The sequence below is a fragment of the Rattus norvegicus genome, chromosome 6, assembly GCF_036323735.1.
Source record: "Rattus norvegicus strain BN/NHsdMcwi chromosome 6, GRCr8, whole genome shotgun sequence".
NCBI lineage: Eukaryota > Metazoa > Chordata > Mammalia > Rodentia > Muridae > Rattus > Rattus norvegicus.
Window position 1 is genome coordinate 145,117,960 of NC_086024.1, and position 12,301 is coordinate 145,130,260.

General features: G+C 43.0%; 1 protein-coding gene across 12 annotated transcripts in view; it reads right to left on the reverse strand.

Annotated features, from left to right (window-relative positions):
* Dnah11 (dynein, axonemal, heavy chain 11) overlaps window positions 1-12,301 on the reverse strand; it is a 316,394-nt gene that overhangs the window by 135,830 nt on the left and 168,263 nt on the right. For all 12 annotated transcript variants that reach the window (XM_039078094.2, XM_063262810.1, XM_039078093.2 and 9 more), the window contains 4 exons: window positions 10,403-10,576; window positions 6,255-6,459; window positions 3,350-3,515; window positions 2,125-2,227 (listed from right to left, as the gene is read on the reverse strand). In XM_039078094.2, coding sequence (XP_038934022.1) covers window positions 2,125-2,227; window positions 3,350-3,515; window positions 6,255-6,459; window positions 10,403-10,576 — 648 coding nt within the window. The remainder of the gene's footprint in view (window positions 1-2,124; window positions 2,228-3,349; window positions 3,516-6,254; window positions 6,460-10,402; window positions 10,577-12,301) is intronic.

Here is a 12,301-nt window from a genome sequence, read left to right on the forward strand (position 1 = left end):
GAGATGATGGTCAAAGCAGAACATGCAAATCAAGCAAACAAATGAAACAGTTGGTTTTTACTCTCTTCTTCACTTAGGATCACTGCTGTGCAATCTATTACTGCCATCTTCCCCAACCCTGGGGTTGGCCATGTGACCTGTTCCACCCCACAAAGTGATATGAAAATGAAAGAATGCCAGTCACTGTCAAGGCTTGGTCTCCATCTTTGTTCCCTTCAGCCTCTGACTTTCCCTGAGCTTTTAAAGTTTGTAAAGGCAGAAGCATATTGTCATTGTTACCACTCCGGCCTATACCACACAAGATCAGCTGAGAGTCATACTTCAGACATTCAAAGTGACTGAGACAAGGCCAGCAGAGACCACTAGCTTACCTGCAGGACTCGGCTAAGTGAGAGAGCATTTCTGGGTAGTTTTTGCGATGTCTAAGGTAACTAAGAGAAGCCAATCTAAAAAGTAACTCTCACTATTTTGGAGAGTAACAAATTGTTGAGATAATGAAGTGATCAGTGCTTACAAATTAAAAATCCACAATATGGAAGGGATGCCTAAAATTTAGCAGCAAAAAAGTTTAATCCAAAAATGAATAAAAAGATTTTTTAATAACATCTGCAAATAATAGTTAATAACATAATAACTTCTGCAAAGAAGATATACAAAAAAATATACAAGGAACACATGAAAAATACCCAAACCTCTGATCACCAAAGAAATGCAAAAACAGAGTTATAATGATATCGCCTCACTCCCATTAGCACAGTTGCTGTAAAGAAGCAAAGGAGAAATTGTGTGCTGACAAAGATGTAGAGAAGCGGGGAACCTTGTGCACCATTGGTGGGGTAAAAAGTGACGTGATCATTGAAAGAACAAATTGACAGGTTCTCAAAAAGCTACAAACCAAATTACTGTCTGATCTTGTAATTCCACTCCTGGGTAGACAGATAGTCAAAAGAATTGAAAGCAGATTTCCAAGAGATATTTGTGTGCTTATGTTTTTATTCACCCCAGCAAAAAGATAGAAGTGACCTAGTGTTCACCAGTGAGTGAACAGACAAGCAAAGTGCAGCACATAAGACAAAACAGCTCATCCTTCAGGTTACAAAAGGAAATTCTGCAACATGTTACATGCGTGATCTTTATTTAGCACAACTCTAAGTGAAGCACTCCAGTCCTAAGACAAACAGTATAGGTCTCTTCTTTTTTTTATTGGATATTTTATAGGTCTCCTCCTGTTTGAAATATTCAGACAAGTCAAGGTTATAGAGACAGAAAGAAGGATGGTGTCTACCCGGGCAAGGGGGAGAAAGGAACAGAGGAGAGAGCAACAGGGTGTCATTGCTAATGGACAGAGTTTCAGTTTCACAACAGAGTCTCACAGAGACAGATGGTGTGGCATAAGTTGGTGTGTACACTCAACTGCACACTTAGAATAGTTGGTTACACTAACAAATTTTTTGTGACATGTATTTAACCATAATAGCAAAATGGAAAAATGATTTTCAAAAGATTGATGGTTGTGGGGATGCAGAGTCAAAAGAAGGGTGACCACAGAGCAGAATGATCTTCAGGCAGAGAAACTATTTTGTGTGATATTTTAATGGTGGACACCTGTCATTATACATTTGTCAACCCTAAAGAACTTGCAAGACAAAGAAGAAACCCCAGTGGAAACTCTGAGCTTTAGTTAGTAATTATGTGTCAACATCATCTCATCAAATGCAACTAATGCAAGAGGTTAATGAGAGTTCAAATGTAGCAGGTGGTGGGTGGATGAGGGACTAGACAGAAATTCTTCTGATTCATTTTGCTATAAATGTAAAAGTTAACTAAAAATTCTATATTGATTGGGAAAGAACACATCTACTTAATTAACTGGAAGTGGGAATCTTACCTCATAAACACCAAGAAACAAGATGTGATGATCTATTGAGAGAGGGTCTCACTATGAAGCTCAATATTGGAATTCATCATGGCTTGGGTTGGCCTTGAACTCATAACATCGCTGCCTCAGCCCCCAACCCCATCCCCCAGTGATGACATTTCAAGAGTGTGCCAACATTCCCAGCATGATCTACAGTTTTGGATATGGCATACAATGGCACTGGAGAGAGTGGCATGTAAACCCACCTTCAGCCTTGGGTCCACGGTAAAGCTGCCTGCCATGGGATTCATGCAGGCTACGTACTGGCAGTTGCGGATTTCCTTGAGCATCACTTTGTGTCGGTCATACCTAAGGGACAGAAAACAGAACCTCAGATCCAAAAACGAGATGACAAAACAGGGAGCCACCAGCTCACGAAGGATTTAATCATAGACACTTTATCTTCACAATAATTCTGTAAGCTTGACCTTCTGAGCCATATCTGAGGATGACATCAAAACCGTACCTCAGAAAATAGAGGGTGACAGAATGTGTTGGAGGCCTAAGCCACGATCAGAAGCTGAGTCAATATAAACTATTACTGGTTATTAATTTTCACGTGGCTTTTACCATGGGTGGAAACTATGCTGTCCTCATAGTAAAGCTTAGTGGGTGGGCTGGGCACCCCTCACCCTGTGTTTATTGTCATGGATAGTAGAGTGCCCAGATATGATCAAACATTCACAGCCTATAGGGTAAAGCCAAGATTTTCTTCAATAACTTAGTGAGACTTAATTTCTACACAGTTGCTATGTTGCTCAGTTACCTTTCAATCCAATCTTGCAATGATATAAAGGGAAACTTTTCTGTTTGATGTGATTAAATGATATATAAAGGGGGGCTGGGAAGATGGCCTAGTCAGTAGGGTTCTTGCCACACAAGCATGAAGACCTGAGTTTAGATCTCCAGCATCCAAGTAAGAGCCAGTCATGACAGTTTGCACCAGAACTTCTAGCTGTTGATACGGGAGGATCTCTGGGTCCAGCCAGTTTAGAACCAGGGGGCTCCAGGTTCATCGAAGTAGTTTGTGTCAAAGAATAAGATGGTGTTCTGGTATCTGGTATAGGTTTCCAGCCTCCACATGTGCATCTATCTGTACAAACATATATGTACAGATGTGCACACACACACAGAGTGAGAGAGAAAGAGCGAGAGCGAGAGAGCGAGAGAACAAACAAGAGAGAGAGAAAGTGAGAGAACAAATGAGAGAGAGAGAGAGCGAATGCAGGAGAGGGAGAAGGAGAGGGAGAGGGGGAGAGAGAGAATGAGAGAGAGAGAGAGAGAGAGAGAGAGAGAGAGAGAGAGAGAGAGGGGATATAGAAAATGCTCCCAGAAGACGAAGCAGTCCAGGAAAATTCTGTGTTCAAATGTCCCTCTACTGTAATGAGGAGGTTTTGATGGGCAGTGGAACGCAGGGAGGGGCCTACTTACCAGTGCCCATAGTCAATATGCTGTCGAAGCAGTGCATGAGGCTGAACGGTGCCATACAAATCCACTTCAGGCATGTTCAGATCATCAATGAAGTAAACCAGTTTTTTATTTCCTCTTGGACCATAGTTACGACCAGCTTTTTTCTCTAGAGGTTTTTCAAGAATTCCTAAAAATATAGAGATAATTTTGTCTACAAACGGCTGATGGGATGTGAGATTTCTGCCTTTACTTATTTTCCCCCAAATTCTTCCTCTTTCTCACGCTGATTTGTTTATGTCATGGTTGCTGGTTTCACATCAGAGATACGTCTCTGGCTGCAACTAACGGTCTATAAACTTGGTCCCTGCTCATCTCCTTCCTGTTAAGTAGAGGCCGCCCAGACAGTGTGTGTGATATTACCCAAGTGTAATGTGGTGTTTTTCCTGTGTCTATCCCTCTGTGTTACTGATGACTCTGAGTCAGGGTGGGAAGGGTTCTGAGTACCGTGTTTCTCAGATATAGTATCTAATCATGTTGACTCTTCAGCCAGCAAATAACTTGGGGACAAGAAAGACTCTGTGTGTGTGTGTGTGTGTGTGTGTGTGTGTGTGTGTGTGTTGTTATATCCTGCTGATGACAATTATTTATTGTTATTAATCATTTGTTAAATAAACAAAGAAGTGCACAGTAGATAAACACCTTTGGCAAACAACTGTTCCACATTTCCAGGTGCTGGTTGGTTAGTTCTATCGTCATGTGTGCCTCATTCTAAATACATCTCTACACTATCTCTTAGACACAGACAGACACATAGACAGACAGACAGATGACAGACACACAGAGATAGAGACAAATAGATACATAGAGACAGACACAGAGACAGAGACATAGAGACAAATAGATACACATAGAGACAGACACAGAGACAGACACAGAGAGACATACATACATACAGACACACACAGAGACAGACAGACAGATGACAGACACACAGAGACAGAGACAAATAGACAGACAGAGACAGAGACACAGAGACAAATAGTCACACATAGAGACAGACAGACACAGAGACAGACACAGAGAGACATACATACATACAGACACACACAGAGACAGAGAGACAGATGACAGACACACAGAGACAGAGACAAATAGACAGAGACACAGAGACAAATAGACACACATAGAGACAGACAGACACAGAGAGACATACATACAGACAGACAGACACACACAGAGACAATCACATAGATTCACACGGAGACAGGGCCCCCCACACACAGAGAAAGAAAGATACACAGACACACAACAGAGACAGACAAATGGACAGATACACATACAGAGACAGACACAGAGACATAAACAGATACAGAGAGACAGACAGACAGACACAGAGACAGAAACATACACAAACAGAGACACAGACACACAGAGACAGAAACATACAGACACACACACACACACACACACACACACACACACACACTCTCTCTCAGCTCTTTTCTTTTTCCTGTGCTCGTGTGTCCCTGCTTATGAGATCAAAACTCTCCCAGTCAGCCATGAAAATCAAACAGGAATCTACTCTGACCCCATCTGACCAACGGTCACCTACAAATGGAATCTCATGCCATGTCCTGATGCCACCTCCTTTGCTTTTACTGTGGCCTCAGGCCTAGGGCCATGTTACATTAGCTGTTTTGTTGTTCAGTGGAACTGGTCTTCTTGACCTCAGATGCCTCTTCCCAATAGGCCCAATCAGAGCTTTGCTGTAGACTGGGTGGTCAGCTGTCTAGTTCTGGAATACTCTGGGTAATATAGGCCAGCTGAACACTGTGTAAGCAGAGGACACTGCATTTCACGTGATAACAGTGGCGAACCATGGAGCGGGGGCAAGAAACTAAACAGATTGGAAAGCCACACAACAGTGCAAATCAACAATTGTGACCTGAGTGCTGTACTGTCCCTCTCCTTGTGCTGAGCAGTGACAGGAATACTGACATTAGCTCTTCATGCTTTGTCCCCTCCACTCTGTGCTTCTTCTGCAGCAACAACACATTTACCTAATAGGTCAACATTAGGTACACACACACACACACACACACACACACACACACACACACACGCATACACATGCACACACATGCGCACACACGCACACACGTGCGCACACGCACACGCACACACTCGCACACGCACACACACGCGCGCACGCACACGCACACACTCACACACGCACACACACATGCGCACACACACACACACACACACGGATATGTGACTAAATGACAAGGCCACTAAGATGGCTCAGTGGCTATGAGTGCTGTTGACTGATGAACTGAGCTTGATATCTGGCTCCCACAGAGTGAAAAAATAGAACTGACTCCAGCAAGTTATTCTTTGTCTTCAGCATGTGTCCCACCCACATGCTAAATAAATGTGTTAGAAAAATGTAATTAATAACTCAAAGTTGGGCACGTTATCAATATACTTTTGTCTCCTGAATCAATTCCTTGCTTGAAAGGAGAATAAGAGGATCCTCTTTAAAGTCCTTGTATTGCCAGTTCCATGATTTAATTACAGCGGATTAAATGGTTTAGTGGTGACACAATAATCACTGTGAATATAATTTTTTGGTACATACATTAATAACCCAACAAGAGTATGAGTGAAATAAAGGTCAAACTTAACCAGATATGGTGACACATGCCTGTCAACCTGGCACTCAGGAGGCTGAGACAGGAGTTCCAGGAAAGCCTGGGTTATATGGTGATACTTTCTCTGAAAACAAAACACGGAACAAACTCACAGCAATAGTTAAAATCTGTTTATCCAGGAGGATGCTGAGTAAAAATTCACGAGAGACGTATGCAGATGTGTCGACCACAGTGAACTGTCCTTTCTGTCCAGATGGAGGAGAGGTACTTACTCTGCAGGTCTGCCGATGTCGTGTAGTAGTTGAAAGGCACACGGGACACTATATAGTCCTCAGAAATACTTGCCAGGGTGTCGCTCAAAAAGACGGTTTTTCCCACTCCCGCATTTCCAACCAGCATCAGAGGTTTGCCTTTGTTAAGTAGCAACTCAGTAAAATACCTAAGACGAGTTGTCTCTGGTGTGTGTACCAGGACTGTCTGGGAGAAAAAAATCAGGGGAAAAGTCAGAGAAGACCTAGGAACTACAAAACTTCAGACCTGACTCAACAGTCAATTTTCAATTAAGACCCAAAGAGCTCTCTGTACAAGTTCATGTCCAGCAGGAAAGATTGAGTGGTAGAGCAGACTTCATGGCTTCAAGGAGGGCAGCTGGACAACTGATACATAGTTTCAAGGTGAGAACTCACTCTCAAGTCTGTTTCTTTTTCCTGGATCCCCTTCCTTTCCCCAGTAGTCTTAGGTATGGAAGAGAGTACAGCCGACTTGGTAAGCAGTGTAGCCTCTCTTCCGAAGCTGATGAGACAGTGGAAAGTGAAGCTAAACATGGAATGGTATCTTGGCCCAAATGGCACAGTCCATGCAAAGGTGCTTAGGGCAAGGAGACACCAGTAGAGGAGATACAAGTGAGTCTGAAACTGTCACATACTGCTGTGTTAAAAATCAAACTTTTATCCTTATACTCTGAAATTTGGCAGTTTATTATTATTTATTTATTCCTGTACCATTGTGTTCCACAGGTATTTGGAAATTATCTACAAGAATAAAATAAAATGACTGGAAAATTAGGTTCAGAGAGCTGCTGGCAAAATAGCTCAGCAGAAAAAAGCACCTACTGTGTCAGCCTGGCAACCTGAGGTCAGTCTTCAGAAGTCAAAAGCAGAGAGAGCTGATTCCAAAAGGTTGCATGCATTGCACGCGCACGCGCGCGCGCGCACACACACACACACACACACACACACACACCACTATTTACGGGGTTGATTTTTGACATTAAAAACCCACACATGATCATAACAGATACAGTTCCTCCTTACGTGAGAAAGTACATACTGATACATGTGGAATATTCTGTGGGTCATTCCAGGCCATGGTCTTGGTATAACCATCTGTTCTCCAACTTCCTTTTCAACAGTGACACCCAGCACCCTCTGTAGACCATATTGTGTTCTGTGCCATTAAATAACACTAGACTTCTAAACATATAAGATACTGCCTTCCTTTCTCACTCACAGTTTCCATCGCCAGATTTTTCTTTGGCTGTCAGCTCTTTTCTTCACATTATGAATACCAAGAGTGAATGCTTACAGAGCCGGGTGGCCTCCATTAACCACATACGCATGCCGGACAACCCGACATCCACAGCAAACCCGTGAGATGCTTCTGTGGCTGTTTCCTCCTCCTCAGAGGAGCACTTGGGAAGTGTCACAGCTGGCAACTGAATGCAGATGCCCCATTCGAATCCACACTGTGGAGCCCGAGCTCAGAATAAACTAACACAAACAGCTCTTCTGAGAGTGGACATGCACATCACACTGACAAGCCGCTGTGCTTGTATCAGCTGACCAACTCTCCCAGCTTAAAAAGTTAACACTTTAACATGTGGGAAATGCCTTCAATCCCAGAGGAATGAGGATCATCGGCCATTTTATATTCACGAGCAAAATCACTGTGGAAACATTCCCCAGCTGTTTTTCTGTTTCTCTACATACTAAATGGGACCTAATGACCACGTTGCTGTAAAGAATGTTAGTTAACTGCAGCTAGGGAGATGGCTTTGCTGGCTAAATGTGGGTCATGTAAGCATGAAGATCTGGATTTGGGGCACTAGAACCCACATAAAAAGTTTAGGCACTGGGAAATCAAATACAGGAGAGCCCTGGAGCTTTCCTGTCAGTTTGACCAATAGTGAGCTATAGTTTCCATGACAAATTAAAAACAAAATTAGGCGGATTGAGGCAGATACTTGTGTCAATTTCTGAATGTTTTCATGCCTATGTACAAGTGTAGTCATTTATAGGCACACATACCCACACCACACCACACATTCACACAACATGAACACACACACACATACATACACCCACACATACACACACCCACATGTACACACACCCACACATACACACATGTACATACATACATACACACATGTACATACACATACACACATACACACATACACACACATACATACATACACACACACACACACACACACACACACACAAGAATAAATTAGTTCCTAGATGTAACTTATTCAGAAAGAATCTCAAACTATGATATCATTTCTAATTTCTCATGGTCCTGCTCCAACATAAAAAGAGGCTGCTCATAGACAGCCACACTTGGTACCATTGTTTGTAAAGTAAGTGCAAAACTTCCCAGGAAGAAAATTGATTTTTCGGTTCAATAAAGATCTGTTGACTGAAATTGATTTTTCTTGTCCTCTTTTGAATATGATTGATAAGCCGCACCAAGCTTTCATAGCAGTTTTTGTTTCCAGGATTGTTTGGTGGCTTGTCAGTTTTCAGCCAGCAGGAAATACTGCTGAGCAGCTAAGTTTAAGGTAGGCTGGACAAGACGAGAGACTGAAGTGCAGGCAGCAGAAATGGTTGAGAGCGTCCTAACACCTAACTCGGCCTGACTCTCCCTTCCTGCCAGCCTCCACTGACTTCAAGTTGCCATGTGCTGTCATTGTAATGTGTAAGCCCCAGATGTTCTTGGAGTAAAGTCTTGGTCCTGTGAGATAGTTTGGAAAATGGTGATAGACCACTTGAGAGGCGGGGCCCGGTAGACATCATTAGTTTGCAGACAACAAGCTCTAGACGGGGACTGGAACCCTCTGGCCTCTTGGCTTAAAGGGGATTGCTATAGAATAGCATGACTAAAGGTCTGGGGACTTCTGAGACTATAAAATATCAATAATGGATCAATATTGTTGCTGCTGCCGCTGCCACTGCCACCATAGACCCAAAGGGTACTAACTCAGTTGAAGAGGGTGAGGTTCCTCTGGTTTCAGTGGACCAGGATGGTATTACCCAAATCTCAAGGATAGGATTGCTGTCTGAGGATATAGTCGGGGTTGTCACTCCAGGAGTCAATGATACTACCCCAAAAGGGACCAGAGGTTCAGATCAGCATCCCTGTCCGTTTGGCCTGGAGCCTTCGGAACTGTGAGAAAATAAATTTCTATTGTTTAGACTACTCAGTACCCCTTACTTTGTTGTGGAAAGTTTTGTAAGCTAATATAAGTGGAGGAAGCATTTGAAACCAGACAGACAGACAGACAGACAGACAGACAGACAGACCACACACACACATTGTCAACAAAGACTGGAGTCAACGCACCTACCCTACACCTTGAATCGTATGTCTAGCCTCACCCTGTTACTCAAGGTCCTTGCTGTGTGCTCTAGTGATCTCCAGGAAGCTAAGGCTATCAAGTTCCTGCTACTTGGAACCAGCTGTGTCCTCACAGGGGTGGCAACTATGCCCTACCAGCCATTCATCCTCTGCTGCTCCAAAGAGCGAGTCTAAAGTGATTTAAAATGAGAAGTTTATTAAAAAGAACGATACTAAGGAGGAATAAGAAGTTGGTCACAGAATAATCTACTCTAAGAGAGGTGGGATGGGCGTAGAGGTGTAGAATGAGAAACAACGAAGAAAGATCTGTGGGGAATTGTCAGCTGCTGTGAGAATGTGGACCGCTGGCGTTGGGAAGATCAAACACATTGCTTTGTGGCTGTGGTAGTAAAAGAAGGAAGTTTTATGTGAAAAGGTACACACACACACACACACACACACACACACACACACACACACACACGTATGCAAGGAAATGAGAATTATATCATTAGTTAAACTCTGCTCTGGTTTTGCAAAGCTTGTATGGTTTCTTGGAAATTAAGAGAAAGTTGTTCCCATGGGATTTTACTGAACTAAGAGGCAAAACGTTTGTAGAAATATCAGCCTCCTCTCTGAGCATCCCTACAGCTGACTCTTCTCTCCCAGGAAAAAGTGTCATTCCCAGGGCATAGACCACAAAGACCCGTGCCTCTGGCGAGAAAGAAGAACTGGGCTGTTTTTCCTCAAAGCCTCAAAGGCACTCTGGAGCTAGGCTCCTGCTACTCCTCGTACCTACCTTCAGGGGCGCATCTGCATCCATGGTGAACTGGGGGACCTTGTCAGTCCAAGGCAAAAATTTTTTAGTTTTGTGGTCCAGATAATAATCAAAGATGGTTCCCTGGGATGGAAACTTCACTGCTTTCATTTCCTTATGCCACCATCTACTGAAGTCGGCTTGGTAATCAGAAAGCTATGAAGAAGAATGGGAGAGCCCGTTAGCATAGACTGAGAAGGCTACACAGCTCCTTCTGTGCGCTGTCTGTTAGGTACTGGGCCAAACTCCTAGACCTGAACTTATCAAGTTAAGTGAATCACTAGGTCTGTAAACAGAGACACCACAGTGCAGATAGGACAGAGCGACAGATCGGGGATAGAAAGCAGACTTAAAAGGCAAGGTGAGATTGAGAATCCCTTATATTACTCCTCATTATTCAAATCTAATGATGAGTCACTTGTACAAATCACTGTGCCAAGTACCACCCGGCAGTGGAGATCAGCATGGCAGTCCATTTCCACCTCGTCAGCATCAACTGATAGGGGCAGGAGAGAAAAAAAAAGCGCATTTTTTTTTCAAGATAAATTATGTGTTAGAAGCTCTGCCTTTCCTTCTGAGTTCTCAGCTTATGGTTCCTTTTGTTGTTTAACATCTTTTCTTTTATAAAATGATAGTAATGAAAAACACTACTTTAAAAAAAAAGGTCTTCGTTTTGATAAGTAACATACTGGCAAGTCTGTCTCACTATTTAAATGCCTTCTTAAAACTTGGCCCCTCATGGCATTCTAGACCTGGACATACTTAGGAAAAAGGGATGGGGGAGGGTCTAGACTTGGTTTCCAGCAGGAGAGCTGAGAATCTGGCTGACAACCTCATAAAGATGAGTTCCATTCCCCCAGGGAAGAGGTTTCTATAATGGGGTGTTGTTAAGTTCTCAGCTGCTTGATTAGGATGTAGGACACGGAGAAAGGGGGACAGTACCTGTCCAGTGACTTAGACAGTCTGGTTCAGCAATTTCTATGTCAGCAGTGGCCTGGCCCAAAGATCCCAATGTCCCCAATGGTTTGATAAAATGAGATCTTTGTCCTCACATGGCTAGTCCATCAATTCCTGTAACCTTGGAAAGCTGGGCCAGCAACTCATTTATTCAGTGGCCTGGGGCAGGGACTCCTCTATCCGTGGGAGTGATCTGACCTAGTGAATTTCAGTGAAATCTGAAAACACTGGGTATTCATTGCTTTTGGTGATCATGTACTCATTTAAGACTTCAACTCTCGTTTTTTGTTTGCTTCTTAAAGCTGTATCCATTCTTATTTTTGTATGCATTGGTATTTTGTCTGTATATATGTCTGTGTGAGGGTGTCAGATCCCCTGTAACAGTCAGTGTGACCACCCATGTGAATGCTGGGAATTGAACCAGGGTCTTCTGGAAAAGCAGCCAGTACTCTCAACCACTGAGCTATCTCTCCAGCCCCTTACCTCTTATTTTTCCAGTTCTTGATCTGATGTCCCTATGTCCTTCGACTATGGTGTGTTTTAGTACTGGGCTGTACTCATGAATAGTCAGGCCAATGGAGGCTGTGAATATCACTGGGTGGGATGAGTACTCTGAGTCCCTCCTCTCCTGCTGCCAGCATCAACATGCTAAGGTGTTTACCTTCATTCAAATTATTTTCACAGAAGAAGCATAGGATATTTTATTTGCCTACAAACCTTGGTCTGAAGCCAAGCCAATGTGACTTTAAATAATTCAGACTATGACTTACCTGGCTCTATTCTCTTGAACAAAATACACACAGCTTCTCCTTCACTTCAAATTTTGCCTTGCCTAAATATTCCATTATAAAAAATGATTTTATGATACTTTCCTGACTGTCCAATGTGCTATAATGAAGTGGTTATTGTGGAATGGGTAAGGAA